This window comes from Pristiophorus japonicus, chromosome 7 (assembly GCF_044704955.1).
Source record: "Pristiophorus japonicus isolate sPriJap1 chromosome 7, sPriJap1.hap1, whole genome shotgun sequence".
Classification (NCBI taxonomy): domain Eukaryota; kingdom Metazoa; phylum Chordata; class Chondrichthyes; family Pristiophoridae; genus Pristiophorus; species Pristiophorus japonicus.
The window spans coordinates 88009614-88035817 of NC_091983.1; the positions used below are offsets into that span (position 1 = coordinate 88009614).

Below are 26204 nucleotides of genomic sequence, written 5' to 3' on the forward strand. Positions count from 1 at the left end.
TCAGTACTATCATGAAATTTAACATTGAGCTAGTTTTTAAAAAATGGGACGTAGATGCTGAAAACCTGGGATGTGATTTTGTAAAATTACTTACAAGAAATTGTTATGACAAAACATTTTGTAAATTACCTGCAACCTTTAGAAATCCTTGTAATATTTTTCTTTGACGTTGCTGTGCTTCTTGTATTTCGAACGTGTTTCAACATCCATGCGCGCAGTTTAGTCAGGGAGCTGTATTCTGACATAATAACTCTTGGCCAGGGGTTGCAATCAGCCATGTCTAAGGCTGCAATGGCTACAGCTCTCCCCACCTAAAGAAATAAGGGAAGCAGATTGCTATTCAACAGATCAAACAATCCTTTTATATAACAGCTGTGGTTCTTCCTCATACCCCCCTCTGAAAAATGTTATTTTTTTTACCAAATATTTGCAGATCCACTCAACTGGATAATTATTTGACCAACTGGAAGGCAAGATCTTAAAGTCATGTCTCTATTCCATATTTCTGGAGCCTGTGAACATCCAATCCAACTGTGGCAGTCTCAAGCTCTCAAAATTAATTCACTGATTATTCACTTACAATTAAATGCTGATGTACATTATAAAACGGGTAGTCAGGAAGTCAATACTTGGTAATCAATTCTTCAATCCCTTGGTTCAAGTCTCAGATTAACTCTCCAATTTTCTACAATTCAATATTGAAGTTTCTTGACCGGTTACCTAAAGTGATCTAAAACCAGAAACTGTATGTACCACAACTGGCCATGTGTCTTGTCCAAACCAGGTTAAGTTCCAGCTGTGCAAATTTTGATATATTCAAACATAACTTCAACTACACCAAAAAGCTGAATACTGCTGTGCAGTGTTCAGGTTTTGGAAATTCAGTAAATATCTTCATGAAAATGAACACCCAAATCTGGTCTTCAAAATAAAAAATCCAACCCCTCACTTCTTTCATCCCCAGTTTATCTCAGTGTCCCCAGTGATGTGGAGACATTGGTTGATGGTTAGTGGTCTGCACAAAACAGATTGCTTCTAAACAGAGTGTTATAGTTGGGAATTTGGAGAGAGTGGGAATTCGGAGCAGAGGGGGAGAGGTGCTGCTTTTTGCCACTGGCAAATTGGCATAGGGATAAGCAGATCAGAGTGTTAAATATGTGGCTCAAAGTGTGGTGTGGGAGAAAGGGGTTTCGATCCATGGGGCATTGGCACCAGGACTGGGGAAAGAGGATATGTTCTGTTGGAACGGGCTCTACCTAACGAACCGGGCTGGGACCAGTGTCCTGGCGAATCGAATAACTAGGGATGTAGATAGGGTTTCAAACTCAAGGGGGAGGGGCGAAGAGGGGTCAGGTGAGGGGAAATTAAAAAATCTAAAGAGAAAAGTCAAAGCAATGGAGCAGTGTAGCGATTTGGATAAATATAAGTAGTGTGACAGGAAGGGAGAAAGAGCTAGAAATTTGTTTTTGGTGAAAGCGGTATTTCCAAAAATACCACTTTTACTCCGCTATGAGGCCTAATATTCAAGCTTCAATTTGCTCAATGGAAAAAAAATCGTCGATGCACGAGGATTCATGGCGCAAACTGCGAATTTTCTGCAACTTTACTCCAAGGCCGATACCGCTGCGAGAGAGGCCTTGGTGGGGAGGGAAAATACCAACAAAAAAAAATTGCAAAAAACAAAAAATAAAACATCACAAAACATTCACAAGACACTTAAGTATTGAATCACGGAAAAAGAATTAAAAAATAAAAACTTTAACTTACCTTTTTTGCAGGTCTTTATACCTACCGCTGTTCCAAGGGCTGCAATGCAGGTTTTTTCCTGGCATTTTTTTTTGCGCAGAATACGGGTGCACGCTGCGTCAAATTTTTGGCGAAAGTGCTATTTTGGGTCTTGCACGGCGGCAGTCCTCTCCCCAGTGGTATTTAAAAACCGCCGCCGCACAACTTCTCCGAATTTTTCACCACACCGTTTTCCGCCAAAAACGGCAAAATATCGCCAAAATAGCAGGCGCGAGGTTGGCGAATTTTTAAGAATAATGAGTTTAATGGTAATAGTGCATAAGTGAAGAAGGTGAAAGCAGGATTCATGCTAAAAAGTTAAAATTAAAGGCGCTTTAACTGAATCTACAAAACATTCATAACACGATGGACAATTTAGTGGCACAAATAGAGATAAATGGGTTTGATCTAATAGACTTTACAGAGACGTGGTTGCAAGGTGACGAGGGTTGGGAACTAAATATTCCAGGGTACTTGACATTATGAAAAGACAGGGACAGAAGGGTAGCCCCGACAGTAAAGGATGACATAAGGATAGCAATGAGGAAAGATTTGGGGTCGGAAGATCAGGAAGTAGAATCAGTATAGGTGGAGATATGAAAAAACAAGCAGCAGAAAATATTGGTGAGAGTAGTTTATTGGCCCCCTAACAGTAGCACTAATCCGAGGGATTAGCTCAAATGGTAGAGCGCTCACTTAGCATGCGAGGTGTAGCGGGATCGATGCCCGCATCCTCCAATGCGTTTGTCTGCATTGTATTTTATTATGGCTAAAGGGATCAAGGGGTATGGAGAGAAAGCAGAAAAGGGGTACTGAGGGAATGATCAGCCATGATCTTATTGAATGGTGGTGCAGCTTGAAGGGCCGAATGGCCTACTCCTGGACCTATTTTCTATGTTTCTGTGTTTCTATCAACAAATAATAGGAGCTTGTAACAAAGGTAATGCAATCATCGTGGGGGACTTTAATCTTCATATAGATTGGGCAAATCAAAATATTATGCTCTTAAAATGGCAACAGTAGTCTGGAGGATTATTCCATAGTAAAGGATCCTCTAGGGAAGTGTGATCATTATATGATAGAATTTCACATGGAGTTTGAGTGTGAAATACTGAAATCCAAAACTAGAGTCTTAAAACTTAAAGCCAAATACGTAGGTATGAGGGGTGAGTTGGCCAAGATAGATTGGGAAATTAGATTAAAAGGTATGATGGTAGATAAGTAGTGGTAAACGTTTAACAGAAATTCTAAAATTCTCAACGAATATGCCTAACTACAGAAGTTAAGGATAGTATTAGAATAAAAGAGGCATATAAATTTGCAAATAGTAGTAAGCCTGAGGATTGGGAGAGCTTTAGAAACCAGCAAAGGATGACCCCAAAAAAAATTGATTAAAAGGGAGAAAATAGAATGAGAATAATCTAGCAAGTAATATAAAAACAGGTTGTAAGAGCTTCTACAAATATGTACAAAGGGAGAGAGTAGCAAAAGTAAGCATTGGTTCCATAGAGGCTGAGGTAGGAGAAATTATAATGGGGAATATGGAAATGGCAGAGACTTTAAACAAATATTTTGTATCTGTCTTCACAGTCGAAGTCACAAAAAGCATACCAAAAATAGTGGGTAACCAAGGGGCTAATGAGAGCGTGGAACTTAAAGTAATTAATATCAGTAGTGAAAAAGTACTTGAGAAACTAATGGAACTAAAAGCTTGGGAATCCTTGGGACCTGATGGTTTATGTCCTGGCCTTATAAAAAAGAGGTGGTTGCAGAGACAGTGGTCGTATTGGTTGTGATCTTACAAAATTCCCTAGATTCTAGAACGGTCCCAACAGATTGGAAGATAAACTCTGCTATTCAAGAGAGAGCGTGAGAAAACGGGGAACTTGCTATTAGTCGTCGGGAAAATGCTGCAATCATTATTAAGGAAGTGGTAACAGGACATTTAGAAAATCATAATATGATTCGGTAGAGTCAACATGGTTTTATGAAATGGAAATCGTTTGACAAATTTAAGAGTTTTTTCAAGATGAAACTAGCAGGGTAGATAAAGGGGAACCAATGGATGTAGTATATTTGGATATTCAAAAGGCAGTTGATAAAGGCGACACATAAAAGGTTGCTATGCAAGATAAGGGCTCATGGGGTTGGGGATAATGTATTAGTATGGACAGAGGATTGGTTAACGGACAGAAAACAGAGAGAAGGCATTTTCAAGTTGGCAGGCTGTAACCAGTGGGATGCTAAAAGGATCAGTGCTTTGGTCTCAGCTATTCAAAATTTATATTAATGACTTAGATGTGTAATGTATCCAGGTTTGCTGACGATACAAAGCTCGGTGGGAAAGTAAGCTGCGAGGAGGACATAAATGGGATACAGACAGGTTAAGTGAATGGGCAATAAGGTGGTAGATAGAGTATAAGGTGGTAGAGTATAATGTGGCAAAATGTGAGGTTATTCACTTTGGTAGGAAGAATAGATAAACAGAATATTTTTTAAATGGTGAGAAACTATTAAATGTCAGTGTTCAGAGATTTAGGTGTTCTCGTACAGGAAATGAAGAGTTACCATGCAGATACAACAAGCAATTAGGAAGGTAAATAGCAAGTTGGTTTTAATTGCAAGGGGGTTGGAGCACAAGAGTAAGGAAGTCTTGCTACAATTGTACAGGGCTTTGGCCAGACCACACCTAGAGTATTGGGCACAGTTTTGGTCTCCTTATCCGAAGAAGGATATACTTGCCTTAGAGGAGGTGCAACAAATGTTCACTAGATTGATCTATGGGATGAGAGGGAACCAGTGGATGTGGTGTATTTGGATTTGCAGAAGACATTCGATAAGGTGCCACATAAAAGGTTACTGCACAAGATAAAAGTTCACAGGGTTGGGGGTAATATATTAGCATGGATAGAGGATTGGCTAACTAACAGAAAACAGAGTCGGGATAAATGGGTCATTTTCCAGTTGGTGACTAGTCGGGTGCTGCAGGGATCGGTGTTGAGTACTCAACTATTTACAATCTATATTAATGACTTGGATGAACGGACCGAATGTAATGTAGCCATGTTTGATGATGATACAATGATTGGGAAAGCAAATTGTGAAGAGAACACAAAAAATCTGTAGAGGGACTATAGACAAGCTAAGTGAGTGGGCAAAAATCTGGCAGATGGAGTATAATGTGGGAAAATGTGAGGCAGAAAAAACAGAAAAGCAAATTACAACTTAAATAGAGAAAAATTGCAAAGTGTTGCAGTACAGAGGGACCTGGAGGTCCTTGTGCATGGAACACAAAAAGTTAGTATGCAGGTACAGCAAGTAATTAGGAAGGCAAATGGAATGTTGGCCTTTATTACAAGGGAGAGAGAGTATAAAAGCAGAGAAGTCCTGCCATAACTGTACAGGGTATTGGTGAGGCCACACCTAGAGTACTGCATACAGTTTTGGTCTCCGTATTTAAGGAAGGAGATGCATTGGAGGCTGTTCAGAGAAGGTTCACTAGGGTTGATTCTGGAGATGAGGGGGTTGACTTATGAAGATAGGTTGAGTAGGTTGGGCCTATACACATTGGACTTCAGAAGAATGAGAGGTGATCTTATTGAAACATATAAGATAATGAGGGGGCTCGACAAGGTGGATGCAGAAAGGATATTTCCACTTGTAGGGGAAACTAAAACTAGGGGGCAGAGTCTCAGAATAAGGGGCCGTCCATTTAAAACTGAGATGAGGAGGAATTTCTTCTTAGAGGGTTGTAAATCTATGGAATTCTCTGACCCAGAGAACTGTGGAAGCTGGGTCACTGAATATATTTTAAGGTGGAGATGACAGATTTTTGAGTGGTAAGGGAATGGGTTATGGGGAGCAGGCAGGGAAGTGGAACTGAGTCCATGATCAGATCAGCCATGATCTTATTGAATGGCGGAGCAGGCTCAATGGACCAAATGGCCTAATCCTGCTCCTATTTCTTATGTTCTTATGAGAGACTGAACCTATACTCTCTGTAGTTTAGAGGAATGACAGGTCTCATTGAAGCATACAAGATTCTGAGGGGGATGACAGGGTAAATGCCGAGAGATTGTTTCCACTGGCTGGAATGTGTAAAACTCAAGGGCATAGTCTCAGGATAAGGGGTTGGACATTTAAGACTGAGATGTGGAGGAATTTGTTCACTCAAGGGGTTGCGAATCTTTGGAATTCACTACCCCAATGGGCTGTGGATGCTGAATCATTGAGTATATTCAAGGCCGAGGTAAGTTTTAACTGCGCATGTGGGACTCCGATTTACTCCTCAATAACGGTGAGCACTGAAAGCCTCATTGTTTATGCTTAACACAACATCCAGGCCATTAATTGCTGACCTTCCTGCATAACTATGCCATACTACTGGCGTGATTCTGCATTTACAATATAAAAAAAAAACAACTATTGCAACCAAGTTTGATCTCACCCCATGTAGAGACAGGTGGGTGCAATCTTCCAGTATTGATCTTCCCTGAGGAAAATGTACTTAGAGCCAAAGAAAAGGCAAGATATTCACTATAAGGCTTTCTTATGAAGAACTATGGGAATAATACAATCCATCAGACTGATCCCTATTCTAAATGGTTTTTTCACTTTGAAACCAGAGTAGATGATTATAGATGCTACAGTCCATTAAAATTCAATTATTTTAGAAAATATTTGGGGGGGGGGGGTGTGACTTTACAAGAATAAAGTTATGCTGGTTTAAAAAAAAAGGAGGAAGTTGCAGTTTGTGTGACTGATGAAGGGAGGTTTCCTGTAGGTGGCACAATTTCCAGTGTGGCATTCAATGACAAAGTAACTGAGGCTGAAGAAATAAACTTGATAATGCAGATTGGCAAACACATGCAATACTGTTAAGAAAAAACTTACAATTCAACAAAGAAGACAGGATGTAACTGAAATAAATGGTTGGATAAACAAAGAAAAATGGAGATTGGCTCCATAGAAGCACACAAATAATTCAGGAAATAAAAGTCAAGTGGTTCTGGCATGAACTCAGCAACCTTCATACAATTTTACCAGTTGGAATGACCAGGGCAGCTATCCATTGTATCTGGAATATATCTAGCAAAAAACGAAGGGTGGTCATAATATTATCGTAAGTTATCACCAGAACTGTGCCATTGATGGCTGCATACACCAGGTCTTGACTGCAGGAAAATTGCCGCAGACGTTAAAGAGAAAACAAAATGCCATGTTTGGTCAGTGTAATGATGGACAACTTCAGGGCCCAGATTTTGCGTTAACAGTAAGTGAGGCTATCACTGTTATTATGGAGTAAAATGGACAGCAACTTTCGGAGTCTGCATGGAAATCATGAAGTTGCTGTCCGATTTGCCCTGCTCCTCCACAAGCAGCGCTATACTAGCACTTCACGATAGAGTCATTATTGAAATCCATGCAAGGGCGTGAGGTTGCAATACCTACCCACGAGTTATCCACTAAACATGCCAGGAAAAGTTAGGGCTGGTGCATTCAGGTTTAAGTGAATTTCTAATGGAGTGATCACTTATAATTACTGCCAATCAACCTCCAAGGTCCTGAAAATTTTATTTTACAACTGTGGAGTCTCATTCCTTCAGAATTTAATTATTGTTGAGTTTTTAAAAAATTAAACATTTAAATAAATGTTTTTTTGTTTTACTTTTTCTTTCTCATCTCTCTCTGAATCTCCTCTTTCTTTCACTTTATGTACATGATTGTACAATAACTAAATATTCTAATTTATACATCCTGGTTTGGACACTGTCTCAGTAAGAATTCTTCAATCTGATTGGTTGAAGAGCCACCCTGTTACTTGACCTGCTCACACACGGCACAAATCCCCTGTAGAGGGTGTCACGCTGGAAATGATCTCGAAATACCATAAGTTGCCGCTCAAAATCCCGCAGTCTGTGGGAAGCTGCAAGTGTGATGAATGGCAAGCATCGTTCCTTTGCCACTGACGGCAAAACCTGGGTCATAATGTTTCTGTTGAGTTGTGCAAGACCAAAAATCACAAATAGCAACTCATCAGTGCCGTCATGTTGTCTGTATTGAACATGACTGAGAACAGTAAATTGTGACAAATGTTCCTTGCACTTTAAGGATTATCCTTGAAGCATGACTTCAATTTTAAAATTCCCAAACTCAAAAATATTGTACATATATGTCACACATTATAAACTTGTCACTTTACATACTTGCTCAAAGATTTCAATAGTGTATTTAGGTGGAAAAGCAGGTAGAGGTGGTGGACTTGCTCGTCCATTGTCGTGGCATGCAGGAGGGACTGGGTTCACACAACGGCCTGTATTGTAATTGCATTCCAAGGTATAGCTGTAGAAAATACAGAAACTTTTAAATATCACAACTAATTCTGGAAAAATTTACTGATGAGATTAATATTCAGGTAAGTGTTTGTGCTGACAAGAAATTACAGGGATATTAACTATTGTTTTCCTTTATACAATACGGTACAATCAGTATTTGTGACCATCTTGAATCACCTGTTCATCATAACCACAAAGTCTTAAATAGAAAAATAGGATTCTGGACAACAGCTGTTTGTATAATACGGCTAATTGGGCCAGCCTGTGCTGATCACAATAGACAGGCTGGAAATAGAATTAAAAGCTCACACTTTTCAGATCAGAGTAGGTGGTACAATTTTCTGTTGGGTGGGAGAGGCAAAACAAAATGGAATTCAAAATGACTAGCCAATTTTTTTTAAACTTACAATAATCACGGTAAAGCTTTATTGCACTGTCCATTCCTGAAAATTCACACAAAATAACTAACTTTGAATTAAGAGCCGACTTCAGAAGTTTTTTCACATTGAGAAATGTAAATTATATTGGTTAACAGATAATTTTCTATTAGGGTGGGCTTATTAAACTCTTAAGTTTGCAAGTATATAGCAGCATAAAATGACCCAACCCATCCTGACGCACATTTATTTAGTATCCTTTAATTTTATCAAATCATAGGCCTGTTTGAGACTAGATACAAATTTTACAAATGTAAGGTTTAAAAACACTGCTTTTGAAAAGAATTACACAATTGTATTTACCATCATGAATACAATTAATTTACAACAAATGGGACATTCAAGTAATTTTTCTAGACACTTCATTTTTAAACTGACAAATGTCTGAGCTTAAAATCTGAATAATTCAAGACTTTCAGCTTTCAATATTAGTACTCTTTTCTTTCGTACAGTATAAATACAAAGCTGATATTCTGCAAATCTGTATTGAAAGGTATGCAAGCAAAAGAAAAAAAAACAATTTATGGAACTGATCACAATTTTAAGTATAACCGAAGAATATTTTTACCTGATCTAATGCAAAAGCTACATTAAATACGCTATTCTTTCACCTGTTAATAATTCCTGTGGCTTTGTAAATTGCCACTCTGCCACTTCCCTCTTTCGACTGTCCATCCCTTTTGTCTTTGGCATACATGTTTCTCTCAGAGAAATTGCAAGCCGTGAAATCAAAGTGTGCCGAGTTCATGGAGATCAGTTTTGGAAACAACATATTCTCTACCTGCAGGGACAACAAAAACAGCAAAATTATTAAAATGAAGAACTTTACCCTATTTATGACTGAGGAGCTGAAAAATCGCTAAGCATATAAGGTAAATATTTGGAATTATGGAAGTAAAAGCATTTTTGACAGTAACACTGTTCAGTTGCCAGTCAAAAATATGCAACATAAATTTTTTTTGCTGACAGTTATGCTATTTAATCAAAATTATTAAATTTACTATTCAGGCAAATGGAAATAACTTTACATTTATAATTAAGCCCAGTTTATAGGATGGTAAACAATAACTGAATGAGGTAGCAAATATTATTATTTTTTTTAAACTGTAAACTATTTCAGCAACTTGAAACCTCAAGCATTTTAGATCCAATATCCATTTACTTTAATCCGCGGTGAATGGATTGACCAGTACTCCGTATTGATACTATAACTGACAACAAAAGATTATTTGTGTCCCTAGTTGATGCAGCAGTCAAAGACTGGATTTATACCAGTTTTGCAGGATTTGGATGGCTGTGAAGATGAAATCAATGCCTTCTTTTAAGTAGCTATGGAGAGCCATGCCCTCAGTGAACAACATGCCATGACATTATGGGAACAGCTTGGTACAGCCAACAGTTTAGGTTTGTGGTTTCAGTGAGGAAGGAGGGGGTCATGTTTACAAATTTGGTTCCAAGTTGAGTTGGCTGATAATACTCTGAATATTATGGCATTGGCCATTTCCACTTCAGTTCTTTACATAAATACCAATCGGGTATTGGTTTTCATTCCTGGAAAGTTACAATGAAGTTGAGTTTTTAGTGACTGGTTACTACAGTGAAAATAAACCTTATAGCTTCAACTGAATGTGTTGCAAGCCGGATAGGATTTTCCATCCATTCAGAGAATTGAACCCAACTTCTGCTAGATTATCTGACCTAGGGTTTGAGCTGTTTTTCTTTAACAGGTTAGAGGCATCTTCTTGTCTGCAGTATCCTATGTGGCAAAAGCAAGTTTATTGCTCGCTGCTTAACCGGTGTGCCTTTGTAAACTGTGTCTCAAGTTGACAAAATTAACACTGAGGGCATCAAATCACTGGAAAGATGGGCATATCTTGAAACTGGGCACCAATTACCAGTCAAAGTCAGGAATAAATTGATTACAGATAAACAGATCAATGAAACGACAAAGTTTGCGCAGATCTTGAACTAAACAGTTTAAACACAAAAGCACCTTCTGTGCCTACAAATTAAAACTCAAAGGTTTTTAAAAAGAACAAAAGGTACATGCTTACAAAGATCCCCATGTAAATTGAGTGTGTGGGGAAGATCATGTGACTCCCAAATGTCACCAAACCTTAAAAACTCAAACTGCTTGGTAGTTGCCTTTCCCATTTCAAACTATAGCATGCACATGCAATTTGAATGAATGAGAAAGAAGCTGCACTCTACTGCTTTCCACTTTTTCTTTTACTAAAGAGAATGTCAGAGAGGAGGGGAAACTTGAAGGTGGGATATGATGGATAAAAGGAAAATTGTATTAAGTTAGTTAGACTAAAGGAGGATAAAGCACCAGGATCCGAAAGGGTATATCCTAGCTCCCTGAGGGAGAGAAGCATAGTGGCAGAAAAAAAATCCAAGAGAAAGTGATTATTTAAATGGAGAAAGATTGCAAAGTGCCACAGTACAGCGGGACCTGGGGGTACTTATGCATGAAACACAAAAGGATAGTCTGCAGGTACAGCAAGTGATCAGGAAGGCCAATGGTATCTTGGCCTTTATTACAAAGGGGATGGAGTACAAAAGCAGGGAAGTCTTGCTACAGCTATACAAGGTATTGGTCAGGCCACACCTAGAATACTACGTGCAGTTTTGGTTTCCATATTTACGAAAGGATATACTTGCTTTGAAGGCAGTTCAGAGAAGGTTCACTAGGTTGATTCTGGGGATGAGGGGGTTGACTTATGAGGAAAGGTTGAGTAGGTTGGGCCTCTATTCATTAGAATTCAGAAGAATGAGAAGTGATTTATCGAAACGTAGATTATGATGTGGGGGCTTGACAAGGTGAAGAGGATGTTTCCATTGATGGGAGAGACTAGAACTAGAGGGCATGATCTTAGAATAAGGGGCTGCCCATTTAAAACAATGAGAAGGAATTTCTTCTGAGGGTTGTAAATCTATGGAATTCGCTGTCTCAGAGAGCTGTGGAAGCTTGAATAAATTTGAGACAGAAGTAGACAGTTTCTTAAACGATAAGGGGATAAGGGGTTATGGGGAGCGGGCGGGGAAGTGCAGCTGAGTCCAAGATCAGATCAGCCATGATCTTATTGAATGGTGGACCAGGTTCGAGGGGCCGTATGGCCTACTCCTGTTCCTATTTCTTATGTTCTTATGTACAAGGGAGGAAATTGTCACTTCTCTAAAATTTAGATTCCAGGGTGCTATTGAGTATGGGTGTATGCCAGGGGCTCAGGGGCAGCACGGGCCAGCCCACACTGTGATATGTATGCGCACTAGGTCTGTGCAGCAGAGCAGGTCTCCAGTCGTCTTGGATAACCCTTGCCACTGGACCAAGATCTAGCCCTGTCAAGCCCGTGTGGTGGCTGGTGTGCAACAGTCACCACACGTTAAAAAAATCCACGCACAGGCATCTTCCATCCTTTGGGATGTAGCTCAGGACCTGGAATATTAGGTCCTTCATTGAAACACCTGTGAACATAATTTTTTGGCGTGGAAGCAAGTCATCCTCGTTTCAAAGGACTGCCTATGATGATGATGTCATAGGACTGGAAAGAGGCCAATGTAATACCTATTTGTTTTAAGTGGCAAATGGAATTCGATTCCAGTTAAGTGTGAGATGATATTTTTCAGTGAAAAATTATACCGCATTATTTATACTCTGAATGGAAATAGGTTCGGTGCTGTGGAAGAGTAGAAGGATTTGAGTTACAAATTCACAGGACATTAAAGGCAGTGCCTCAGGTTGATAAAGCTATAAAAATAGCTAATGGAATTCTGGGTTTCATCATGAGGTACTGAATATAAAAACCAAGCAGTAATGATGAGTCTATATGGCCCCAAGTTTCGTCCCGCGGCGAAAACGACGCACCTCCGAGCTGGGCGCCTGTTTTTCGCGCCGAAAACTGCGCCTAAAAAAAACTCCAATATTCACGAGCTCCTTGGAGCTCGATGTCTGCTTGGCACGGCGCGCTCTTCGCAGCAGAGGGCGGAGCCTAACACGCGCGCCGATTTTCTAAGTAGCAGGGGGCGGGTACAATTTAAATTAGCCTTCGTGGCGCCGGCAACCCTGCGCATGCGCGTTGGAGCGTGCGCGCACGCGCAGTCTCAGACAAACATTGGCACTCGGCCATTTTTAAAAATACTGCAGAAAAAGTGAAGATTTGTTTCTTGGACCCCTGCAAAGGCTTGTAATTTAATTTTTTTGATATTTCTGTGTGTGAGGGAGGGCTTTTAGCAGCACTGCTGAATAAATCACCTGCTGAAATCAGTGAGTTCAGCTTTTCACTGCTAAACTTGCAGAACCGGTGCTGCATTGGTGCATGCAAATTAAGGACTGTGTGTTTGGAGAAATAAGAGTGCCAATTCAACTTTGCAATAATACGTGGTGTTGACAATGCAGCACCCATTCTGCAAATTTAAATATAAAACTGTCGATGCGGCTGCCTCTCCCTGTCCAAATGGCCTCAGTCCCCTTCACAGCTCGAAGGCTGCTGCTGTATCTTCGGCTGCCGTTGAGCCACTGACGCTGCCCCTAAAGCGTGGCCGAATGGCCTCAAGCACCATAAAGAGCTGCGTGTTGATTCTTCGGCTGCCGGCCAGCCACTGACGCCGCTGATACCCTATGGCCGAATGGCCTCACGTCCGTCCGCTGCTGATTCTTTGGCTGCCGGCCAGCCACTGATATCTCATGGCCGAATGGCCTCGGGTCCGTCCGGTGCTGCTTCTTCGCGGACAGCCACGAAGAGAATGAAGGCCTGCCTCAAGCACTGCACAGCTCAGCTCGAAGCTTGCTGCCGCTGCCGTCGAGACACTGACGCCACACCCCTGCCTGTCTCCAACATGAAAAGCCTGCCTGAAGCACAGCAGCTCGAAGGCTGATGCTATTTCACACAGGTAGGAACATGGTTTATTTAATCTTTTCTTTGCTTATAAATTTTTATTCAGGTTGGATTTATTTGTATAATATTTGTATAAGTATAACTAAGGATTGATTGTAGAATTTAATGACTTCCCTTCCCCCCCCCCCACCTCGTTCCCTACGCCTAATTTGTAACCTACGCCTGATTTTCTAAAGTGTAGACAAGGTTTTTTCGAGCGTACAAAAATCTTCACTTCCTCCATTCTAAGTTAGTTTGGAGTAAGTTTTCACTCACGAACTTTGAAATCAGGCGTAAGTGGCCGGACACGCCCCCTTTTGAAAAAAAATTCTGTTCCAAAGTGAAACTGTTCTAACTGATTAGAACTGGAGCAAACTAAATGTCGAGAATTCCGATTTCTAAGATACTCCGTTCTATACCAGTTGCTCCTAAAAATCAGGAGCAAATCATGTGGAAATTTCGGACCTATAAAACTTTTATAAGACCTCATTTACAGTACTCTGTAGTATTGTGCTCCCACTATAAGGATATAGAAGCTTTAGAAAGGCTGCAAAGCAGATTCACTGCGATGCTGCCTAATATGATGAAACAAAAATACAAAGACATGAAACATTGGGACTTTGTTTTCGTTAGAACAAAGATTACGTGGCGATATGAGTGTGTTTAAAGTTATGAAAGAATGGTACAAGGTGGATAAAAGCAAGCTGTTTACAGCTGGAGTGAGAGGCCTTAGATACAAGGTTAAATGTAAAAGATTTACAGCAGAAACTTATTTCCAGAGTATTAAACAGGATGTGGAATTCATTTCCAATGTTAGCGGTTGAGGCAGAAACGACTCAGCCAGTCACAGTCAGTATTTTACATCTAAGAGCAATAAAATCACTGTGTTCACAGATACAATTTGCTATCCTATGCATTCACTGAATACTAATACATCAAATACTAACCTGGTTATTTTCAGCTGGAAGACAATTTCCGTACATAAAACAGCCCCGTTTTGAAGCATGTCCATGCAAGTCTACATAGTATGCAATCCCACTTTCATGAGGAGGAATGTGCTCAGCAGTTCCTGAAGAGTCAGAACTATCAGCTGCCTTCTCACAGAGTGCACTATGACCATCCGATGAATCAGTTTCTCCATTATGTGTTTCTGAAAGCGGCTGCCCATTGTTGTCTTCACCTTTTATTAATGTACCTGATTGGTCAAGGTCTTTACAGGAAATGATGCAATCCATTTCCCCATTTACAACGTTTTTAAAATTTTTGCTTTTCTCCATCTCTGATAGAGAGGTCTCAGAGGAGATTGAAGGTGTATTGATGGAATGATTCAAGTCCTTTGCACATAAAGGACCACTGGATGACAACAAAGAGAACATTCTCCAGTCACAATTCACTGAAGACACACGATTGTTAACATGATGATACAGGATGACTGCACGTGCCGCATAAATTGAAGGATGCAAAGTAAAATCTGGTTCCAAGTACAAACGATTCAGATTCACACCTCTGGAATCAGTCCTGAGAAATACAAAACATGTCAGCCGTAAACATGAATTTGATACAGTTGATTTTTCATGTCATACAGTAGTTAGATGATAAAGCTGCAGGAAACAGGAATTTGAAGACACGATTAGTACAGTTTCCTAGTTGGTTTAATGCAGTAACAGTTTAATATTTGCAAGCTTACCGATAATGACCCCTCACCACACCATCTGGATTCAACATGGGTATAAGTTTAAAGACAAACATTCGTCTCAGCATCCGAGCACGAAGATCATCAGACCGTAAAATAAATTCGAGAAAACCATTAAAAACAAAACTGGAGGGAGTTTCACCAGGGTGCACTCGACTGCTGAGGAAAAATACCTGGAACAGAACAAAAATGCATTTTGCGATATTAGTCAATTCATTCAGACACGTTCCAGAAACAAGTAATTTGTACACAAATAGCAATGGATATGAAGTAGTGTTAGAGCACAGTAACTCATTCGATGACTTACTTAAAATGTTCTAGGTTACAGCAGTGCTAATTCTAAATAGTGTATCTCTCATCAACGAGCAGTGCCCAGCATTTCAGGAGTTGAATAGGGGAGGGAAAATATCGGACAATAATAACCATGCTCTGCTATAGGAGGTCTTAATTTTTAGCAGCAATGAAAATAACCAGTCTGTATTACTCCAGATAAAATAGGGGAGGGTAAGACAATGTTTTTCAACCAAAATAATCATTTAAAAATACATAGAAAATAATACAGGCAAAAACTATGTTAAATTGCAATAGCCTTAGCCTGATAAATCAATTTTTCCATTTTAAGTTAACTAGAGGATCTTCTGGAGCACAGCAAAAAATTATGCCAAAATGACACGATGAGATTACAATAGAAGAAACCTTTGCTAATTTTAATTGTGAAATGTTCAAGTGCTGGAAAAAGAGCTTAACATGAAAGAATTCTTCAACCGCGACTATTTTTCAGTCACTGCATTAAAAGTGAGTGTCTGCAATCGTTGCCTGTATATATTAATTTATTTCTCAAGGTAACTCAAATCAATATAGAATTTTAAGAAATGCATATAAAATTGGTTCATTTAAATTTGTACATCAAGGTAACAGATAATTCCTTAGCATCTCAAACTGGGCACGATTTCTGCGGCGTACCGAATCAGAGGACCAAAATAAATTTGTATTTGGGCCTCAACAGAATATATTAGGCAAGCTGCAAGCGTCAATCAGTCACTCGATCTGTCGGAGCCGTGCAAATTTCACCCTGCACCCAGATATATGTCCCGGGTGAGCCAGCAGCAGCCCACAGTTGTTATTTGAAGCCAAAAGAAGCTCGCCTGCTCTTTCCGATTCCACAAAAAACTAAATTTTTGGGCCTATTTTAGAGCGGCCTCCTGCAATCCCTTTAAAGGGGCACTGGTGGTAAGGCTGCTTAAGGCCCAGAAATGCCAGTCGGAACTTCTGCATTGCAAACTCCAAATAGGACATACAAATTCAGGAGACAAGGTCTGAAATGAGTGCAGGAGCCTCCACACTGTTAAACTGATCATAGTACCAGGGATGAATTACGTGGAAAGACAAGAGAAACTGGGATTATTCTCCTTAAAGCAGCGAATGGGAGATTTGATGGAGGTGTTCACAATCATGAAAGCTTTTGATAGAGTAAATAAGGAGAAACTGTTTCCAGTGGCCAAAGGATCGGAAACCAGGGAACGCAGATTTAAGGTAATTGGCAAAAGAACCGGAGGCAACATGAGGAAAAAAAGAATTATGCATCGTGTTATGATGATCTGGAATACACTGCATGAAAGGATGTTGGAAGCAGATTCTATAATAACTTTCAAAAGGGAATTGGATAAATACTTGAAAAGGAAAGATTTGCAAGGCTATGGGGAAAGAGCAGGGGAACAGGGCTAATTAGTTCGCTCTTTCAAAAAAAGGGCCGAATGGCTTCTCTCTGTGCTGATTAAATCTATAATTGTACCAGTTTTAGGCCAAAAAACATTAACAATGTTTAATACAGACCTCATATCGTAATTTATTGTTATATGGGAAGGATTAAAGAAAAATGATAAAAACTTTGCAGAACACAAGCGTATTCTCGTACTTTTGTATGTAATTTCAATAAATTTAACCCACTTGTACGCTTCAGACAGATTCAAAACGAAATCAGATGGACCAGAAAGTCCCAAATTCCCAATCTTTGTTGAGTCAGCTGATCTTAACCTAGACTTTTACTGCTGACCTTAAAAGCTTCTGGACTGGAAGCAAGAAAAAAAATCCAGAATTCCAACTCCAAATGCCAATCCAATGAGCCATGCATGTGTGAATGTCAGGTAAGAACACTGCTGGTTTTTGATGCTCTCAATGATCAAAACGCTGCCAACACCCATCACCTAGGCTCACCCGTGAGGAATGACCACTTGAATTAGATAGCTGCCAACACCCAGTTAATCAAGTATTAAAAAGAACAGTAAAATACACTACAAATGTATGATTAAAAATAAAGTTGCTAAATGTGAAGTCTGGTCTGAATATGACTCCAGTCCCGCAGCAACGTGGTCCACTCTAACCAGTCCTCTGAAGTGGCTGAGCAAGCCACTCAGTTGTATCAAATCACTATAAAGACCCACAACCACCTTTTCAGGGCAGTTGGGGACTGTCAATAAATGTTGGCCTTGCCAGCGATGGCCACATCCCGAGAATGAATTTTAAAAAAGAGAGGAGAGACAGAAATCAGTAGGAAAACTTAAGTACTTTGCAAATGTTTCATGAAAGAGAAGGATATTGGTGAGGAACTAAATCTTGCATTGGTTACAAGCTAGATGAAAGACCTAATGATAAATAAAAATAAAAGTATTGGAAAAATTTGTTACGCTAAAGCAGGAAGAAACGCCAGGGCATTTTGGGGTACATTTAAGGATCCGACAAATGGTAGAGGCCTGAGAAATTATACTTTGCCCTTCTCTTTAGGTGGCTGTATACTGAGGGGTGGCAAATGTAATACACTGTACACATTTTCAAAAAAGGAGATGGAGCTAACTGGGTAAATAACAGTTAATTTAACATCTGTGGGAGGGAAATTTTGGAGTGTTGAATTAAAGATGAAATTAATATGCTATTTAGATGATAAAATAATTAGCGTTAACACGGATTTCAGAAAGGAACATCATTCCTGACGTACCTGATAGAATTCTTTGAGGATATGGTAGATGGGAGAAATGCAGTGGATGTGGTGCACATTGACTTTCAGGAATTATTTGACAGGGTACCATATTGACTAATGAAGATTAAGAACTATGGACATAGGGGAGGGAGGAGCAGCAAATCAGATTAGAAACTGGTTTGAAGGGAGGAAACAGAAGACAAATTACTACAAATACTGGATATGTGAATTAAAAACAGAACATTCTGGAAACCTTGGACAGTAACGCAATCCGCCTCGTTACACGTCCAGCGCAGCACTCCCCGACGGTACTTCCCATCGCTGCCGCAAACAAGGAGCAGAGGATCTCACCAGGGCTTTCGCCGCGGAGAGTCAAAAAGTGTCGAAAACTCGGTCGCAATCCCCTCGAAAATCCGGCCTAAAGGGTACGAAAAATCTGGAATTCTCTTCCCCCTAAAAGCTGAGACTCTGCATTCTCTGACCTTTTTCATTAGTCTATTAAGTGGTACCTTATCGAAGGTCTTTTGGAAATTTAGATAAATTACATTTACTACATTACCCTTGTCTAATCTTCCTGTTACCTCTACAAAGAATTCTTTCCATTTTAAAATCCATGCTGACTATTCATTATTATACTTTTGGGTTCTAGATGCTCTCCTTTATTATTTTTCCTACCACTGATGTTAAGCTGACTGGTCTATTGTTCCCTGGACGTGTTCTATCTCCCTTCTTAAATAAATGTATTATGTTAGCTATCCACCAGTCCTCTGGCACTACACCTTTTTCTAACGAATTATTAAATATGTGTAATAGTCTAGATTCTTTTAAAATATGTGGATGTATCTGCCCAGACCAGGGGTTTTATGGAAACATAGAAGATAGGTACAGGAGTAGGCCATTCGGCCCTTCGAGCCTGCACCACCATTCAATAAGATCATGGCTGATCACCACCTCAGTCCTCTTTCCTGCTTTCTCTCCATACCTCTGGATTCCTTTAGCTGTAAGGGCCATATCTAACTCCTTCTTGAATATATCCAATGAACTGGCATCAACAACTCTCTGCAGTAGAGAATTCCACAGGTTAACAACGCTGAGTGAAGAAGTTTCTCCTCATCTCGGTCCTAAATGGCTTACTCCTTATCGGTAGACTGTGTTCCCTGGTTCTGGACTTCCCCAACATCGGGAACATTGTTCCTGCATCTAACCTGTCCAGTCGCGTCAGAATTTAATATGTTTCTATGAGATCCCCTCACATCCTTCTAAACTCCAGTGAATATAGGCCCAGTCGATCCAGTCTCTCCTCATATGTCAGTCTTGCTATCCCTGGAATCAGTCTGGTGAACCTTCACTGCACTCCCTCAAGAATGTCCTTCCTCAGATTAGGAGACCAAAACTGAACACAATATTCCATGTGAGGCCTCAACAAGGCCCTGTACAACTGCAGTAAGACTTCACTGCTCCTATACTCAAATCCCCTAGCTATGAAGGCCAACTTGCCATTTGCCTTCTTCACCGCCTGCTGTACCTGCATGCCAACTTTCAATGACTAATGTACCATGACACCTAGGTCTCGTTGCACCTCCCCTTTTCCTAATCTGTCGCCATTCAGATAATATTCTGCCTTTGTGTTTTTGCCGCTAAAGTGGATAACCTCAGTTATCCACATTATACTGCATCTGCCATGCATATGCCCACTCACCTAACTTGTCCGAGTCACCCTGCAGCCTCTTAGCATCCTCCTCACAGCTCACACCGCCACCCAGCTTAGTGTCGTCTGCAAACTTGGAGATATTACACTCAATTCCTTCATCTAAATCATTGATGTATATTGTAAATAGCTGGGGTCCCAGCACTGAGCCCTGCGGCACCCCACTAGTCACTGCCTGCCATTTTGAAAAGGACCCGTTTATCCTGACTCTTTGCTTCCTGTCTGCCAACCAGTTCCCTATCCACATCAGTACATTACTCCCAATACCATGTGCTTTAATTTTGTACACCAATCTCTTGTGTGGAACCTTGTCAAAAGTCTTTTGAAAGTCCAAACACACCACATCCACTGGTTCTCCCCTGTCCACTCTATTAGTTACATCCTCAAAAAATTCTACAAGATTTGTCAGCATGATTTCCTTTTCATAAATCTTGGACCGATCCTGTCACTGCTTTCCAAATGCGCTGCTATTTCATCTTTAATAATTGATTCCAACATTTTCTCCACTACCGATGTCAGGTTAACCAGTCTATAATTCCTTGTTTTCTCTCTCCCTCCTTTCTTAAAAAGTGGTGTTACATTAGCTACCCTTCAGTCCATAGGAACTGATCCAGAGTCGATAGACTGCTGGAAAATGATCACCAATGCATCCACTATTTACAGGGCCACTTCCTTAAGTACTCTGGGATGCAGATTATCAGGCCCTGGGGATTTATCAGCCTTCAATCCCATCAATTTCCCCAACACAATTTCCTAACCAATAAGGATTTCCTTCAGTTCCTCCTCCTCACTAGACCCTCGGTCCCTGAGTATTTCTGGAAGGTTATTTGTGTCTTCCCTCATGAAGACAGAACCAAAGTATTTGTTCAATTCGTCTGCCATTTCTTTGTTCCCCATTATAAATTCACCTGATTCTGACTGCAAGTGACCTACGTTTGTCTTCACTAATATTTTTCTCTTCACATATCTATAGAAGTTTTTGCAGTCAGTTTTTATGCTCCCAGCAAGCTTCCTCTCATACTCTATTTTCTCCCTCCTAATTAAACCCTTTGTCCTCCTCTGCTGAATTCTAAATTTCTCCCAGTCCTCAGGTTTGCTGCTTTTTCTGGCCAATTTATATGCTTCTTCCTTGGATTTAACTCTATCCTTAATTTCCCTTGTTAAGCCACAGTTGAGCCACCTTCCCCATTTTATTTTTACTCCAGACCAGGATGTACAATTGTTGAAGTTCATCCATGTGATCTTTAAATGTTTGCCATTGCCTATCCACCGTCAACCCTTTAAATATCGTTCGCCAGTCTATTCTAGCCAATTCACGTCTCATACCATCGAAGTTACCGTTCCTTAAGTTCAGGACCCTAGTCTCCGAGTTGATTGTGTCATTCTCCATCTTAATAAAGAATTCTACCATATTATGGTCACTCTTCCCCAAGGGGCCTCGCACAACAAGATTGCTAATTAGTCCTTTCTCATTACACATCACCCAATCTAGGATGACCAGCCCTCGAGTTGGTTCCTCAACATATTGGTCTAGAAAACCATCCTTAATACACTCCAGGAAATCCTCCTCCACTGTTTTGCTACCAGTTTGGTGAGCCCAATGTATATGTAGATTAAAGTCGCCCATGATAACTGCTGTACCCTTATTGCATGCATCCCTAATTTCTTGTTTGATGCTGTCCCCAACCTCACTACTACTGTTTGGTGGTCTGTTCACAACTCCCACTAGCATTTTCTGCCCTTTGGTGTTCCGCAGCTCTACCCATACAGATTCCACTTCATCCAAGCTAATGTCCTTCCTTACGATTGCGTTAATTTCCTCTTTAACCAGCAACACTACCCCATCTCCTTTTCCTTTCTGTCTATCCTTCCTGAATGTTGAATACCTCTGGATGTTGAGTTCCCAGCATTGGTCACCCTGGAGCCATGTCTCCGTAATGCCAATCGTATTTGTTAATAGCTGCCTGCCCAGTTAATTCGTCCACCATACGAATACTCCTTGCATTGAGGCAGAGCCTTCAGGCTTGTCTTTTTAAACACACTTTGCCCTTTAGAATTTTGCTGTTAAGTGGCCCTTTTTGATTTTTGCCTTGGGTTTCTCTGCCCTCCACTTTTACTTTTCTCCTTTCTATCTTTTGCTTCTGCCCCCATTCTACTTCCCTCAGTCTCCCTGCATAGGTTCCCATCCCCCTGCCATATTAGTTTAACCCCTCCCCAACAGCACTAGCAAACACTAACCCGAGGACATTGGTTCCAGTCCTACCCAGGTGCAGACCGTCCGGTTTGTACTGGTCCCACCTCCTCCAGAACCGGTTCCAATGTCGCAGGAATTTGATACCTCCCTCTTGCACCATTCCTCAAGCCATGTATTCATCTTAGCTATCCTGAAATTACTACTCTGACTAGCATGTGGCACTGATACCAATCCTGAGATTACTACCTTTGAGGTCCTACTTTTTAATTTAACTCCTAGCTCCCTAAATCCAGCTTGTAGGATCTCATCCTGTTTATCCTGAGTTTGATTAATCTGTTTAATATTTCTCTTTATTTTAATATGGGTCTAGTCTACTCAATCTCTCCTCACATGACAATCCCCACCCCACATCTCAGGAATCATCGAGTGAACCTTTGTTGCAATTCCTCTAATGCAAGTATATCCTTCCCATGGTAAGGAGGCCGAAACAGTACACAGTGCTCCAGGTGTGGTCTATACCAAGGCCCTATATAATTGCAGTAAGATTTCTTTACTCTTATACTGCAATCCTTTTGTAATAAAGGCTAATATACCATTTGCGAAATTAATTGCTTGCTGTACCTGCATGCTAACTTTTCGTGATTCATGTGCAAGGACACCCAGGTCCCTCTGAATACCAACATATCCCAATCTCTGAATATTTAAAAAATATTCTGCTTTTCCTTTTTTCCTGCCAAAGTGGCTAACTTCACATTTCTCTACGTTATTTTCCGTCTGCCACCTTAGTGCCCACTCACTTAATCGGTCTATATCCCTTTACAGCCTTTTTGTTCTTCTTCACAACTTACTTTCCCATCTAGCTTTTTAATGTCAGCAAACTTAAGATTCATTACATTCGATCCCCTCATTAAAGTTATTGATATAGATGGTAAATAGCGGAGGTCCAGCACCGATCCTTGCAGTACACCACTAGTTACAGCACACCACTAGTTACAGCCTGCTAACCACGAAAATGACTCGTTTATTCCTAATCTCTGTTTTCTGTTGTTAACTAATCCCCCAATCTCACAAGCCATAATTTTGTCTAACAACCTCTTGTGTGGCACCTTATCAAATGCTTCTTGAATATCCAAATACATGACATCCACTGGTTCCCCCTTATCTACTCTGCTAGTTACAACCTAAAAAAATTCTATTAGATTTGTCAAACACAATTTCCCTTTCATAAATCTGTGTTGATTCTGTCCAATCATATTATGGTCTTTTATGTGCCCGGTTACCACGCCCCTAATAAAAGTTTCTAGCGTTTTTTCTGCCACTGATGTCAGGCTAACTGGTTTCAGAACATAAGAAATAGGAGCAGGGGTAGGCCCTACGGCACCTCGAGCCTGTTCCACCATTCAATATCATGGCTGATCATCAACCACAACTGCACTTTCCCGCCCGATTTCCATATCCCTTGATTCCGCTAGACTCCAAAAATCTATCTATCTCGGCCTTGCATATATTCAGAGACTCAACATCCACAGCCCTCTGGGGCAGAGAATTCCAAAGATTCACAATCCTCTGAGTAAAGAAATTCCTCTTCATCTCTGTCTTAAATGGCCTTCTCCTTATCCTGAGACTGTGATCCTTCGTTCTAGACACTACAGCCAGGGGAAACAATCTTTCAGCATCTACACTGTCAATCCCCTTCAGAATCTTGTATGTTTCAATGAAATCACCTCTCATTCTTCTAAACTCGAGAGTATAGGCCCATTCTACACAATCTCTCTTCATAAGACAGCCCTCTCATCCCAGGAATCAATCTAATGAACCTCCGTTGTACCGCCTCCAAGGCAAGTATATCCTTCCTTAGATAAGGAGACCAAAACAGCACAGTACTCCAGGTGTGGTCTCACCAAGGCCTTGTACAATTGTAGCAAGACTTCTTTACTTTTATACTCCAACCCCCTTGCAATAAAGGACAACATGCCATTTGCCCTCCTTATTGCTTGCTGTACCTACATGCTAGCTTTTTGTTTTCTTGCACAAGGACACCCAAATCTCTCTGAACACCAACATTTATAAGTCGCTCACCATTTTAAAAATATTCTGTTTTTCTATTCTTCCTACCAAAGTGAATAACATCACATTTCCCTACATTATACTCCATCTACCACCTTACTGCCCACTCACTCAATCTATCTATATCCCTTTGCAGACGCTTTGTGTTCTCATCACAGCTTACTGTCCCACCTAGCTTTGTATCATTAGCAAACTTGGTTACATTACACTCGGTCCCTTCATCTAGGTCATTAATATAGATTGTAAATAGCTGAGGCCCAAGCACTGTTCCTTGCGGCACCTCTAGTTACAGCCTGCCAACCTGAAAAAGACCCGTTTATTCCTACTCTCTGTTTTCTGTCCGTAACCAATGCTAATACATTACCTCCAATCACATGAGCCCTTATCATGTATAATAACCTTTTATATGGCACCTTATTGAATGTCTTTTGGAAATCCAAATATACTACATCCTCTGGTTCCCCTTTATCTACTCTGCTGGTTACATCCTCAAAAAACGTACACATTTGTCAAACAGGATTTCCTTTTCATAAAACGATGCTGACTCTGCCTAATCATGTTATGATTTTCTAAGTGCTCGGATACCATTTCCTTAATGATGGATTCCAGCATTTCCCCAATGACTGATGTCAGGTTAACTGGCCTGTACTGCCCCGTTTTCTCTCTCCCTCCTTTCTTGAATAGCGGTGTTACATTTGCTACCTTCCAATCCGCTGGGATCTTTCCAGAATCCAGGGAATTTTTAAAGATCAAAACCTATCTCAGCAGCCACCTTTTTTTAGAACCCTAGGATGTAGGCTTTTAGTCCCATTAGTTTCTCTCGTACATTTTCTCTACTTATATTAATTACATTAAGTTCCTCATCCTCATTAAACCCTTGGTTCCTCACCATTTTAGGTATGCTTTTTGCGTCATCTACTGTAAAGACAGATGCAAAATATTTGTTTAACGTTTCTGCCATTTCCTTATTCCCCATAATATTTTCTCCTGCCTCAGTCTCTAAGGGACCAATGTTTACTTTTACTACTCTTTTCCTTTATACATACTTGTAGAAGCTCTTACAATCTTTTTTTATATTTCTTGCTAGTTTTCTCTCTCTATTTTTTCCCTTATCAATTTTTTGCTCACCCTTTGCGGGTTTCTGAAGCGCTCCAAATCCTCAGGCTTATGACTATTCTTTGCAACATTATAAGCTTTTACTTTCAATCTAATGCTATCCTTAACTTCTTGAGTTAGCCATGGATGGATCACTTTTCCTGTGGAGTTTTTATTTCTCAATGGAATGCATTTTTGTTGAGAATTATGAAATATTTCTTTAAATGCTAGCCACTGCTTATCTATTGCCATACCTTTTAATCTATTTTTCCAATCGACCTTAGTCAACACGCCCTTCATACCTATGTAATTGGCTTTATTTAAGTTTAAGACTCTAGTTTCAGACTTGGGCAAGTCACGCTCAAACGTAATATGAAATTCTATCGTATTAAGATCACTCTGCCCCTTTACTATTAGATTGCGAATTAACCCTGTCTCATTACACGATACAAGATCTAAAATAGCCTGTTCCCTGATCGGTTCAATGATGTATTGTTCCAGAAAACTATCCCTGTCTTCTCTCTCCCTCCTTTCTTGAATAGCGGGGTTACATTTGCTACCTTCCAATGCGCAGGGAGATTTCTAGAATCTAAGAAATTCTGGAAGATCAAAACCAATGCTTCCACTATCTCTGTAGCCACCTCTTTTAAAACCCTAGGATGTAGACCATCAGGTCCAGGGAATGTGTCAGCTTTTCTTTACTAATAATAATTCAATTAAATTCCTCACTCTCACTAGACCCTTGGCTCCTCATCATTTCCGGATGTTTTTTTGTGTTTTCTTCCATGAAGACAGATACAAAGTATTTGTTTAAGGTCTCTGCCATTGCCTTTTTCCCCCATTATAATTTCTCCTGTCATTGCCTATAAGGGACCCACGTTTACTTACTCCTTTTTACATACCTATAGAAGCTTTCACAATCTGTTTTTATGTCTCTTGCTAGTTTACTCTCATTCGCTTTTCTCTTCATCAATTTCTTAGTCATCCTTTGCTGAATTCTAAAATCCTCTCAATCCTCAGGCTTACTACCCTTTTTGGC

The 26204-nt window shown here is 40.3% G+C and overlaps 1 protein-coding gene across 3 annotated transcripts in view; it reads right to left on the reverse strand.

The window, feature by feature from the left end:
* agbl5 (AGBL carboxypeptidase 5) overlaps window positions 1-26204 on the reverse strand; it is a 209381-nt gene that overhangs the window by 102037 nt on the left and 81140 nt on the right. For all 3 annotated transcript variants that reach the window (XM_070885111.1, XM_070885110.1, XM_070885109.1), the window contains 5 exons: window positions 15122-15300; window positions 14382-14952; window positions 9169-9338; window positions 7992-8127; window positions 130-311 (listed from right to left, as the gene is read on the reverse strand). In XM_070885111.1, the coding sequence (XP_070741212.1) occupies window positions 130-311; window positions 7992-8127; window positions 9169-9338; window positions 14382-14952; window positions 15122-15300 (1238 nt within the window). The remainder of the gene's footprint in view (window positions 1-129; window positions 312-7991; window positions 8128-9168; window positions 9339-14381; window positions 14953-15121; window positions 15301-26204) is intronic.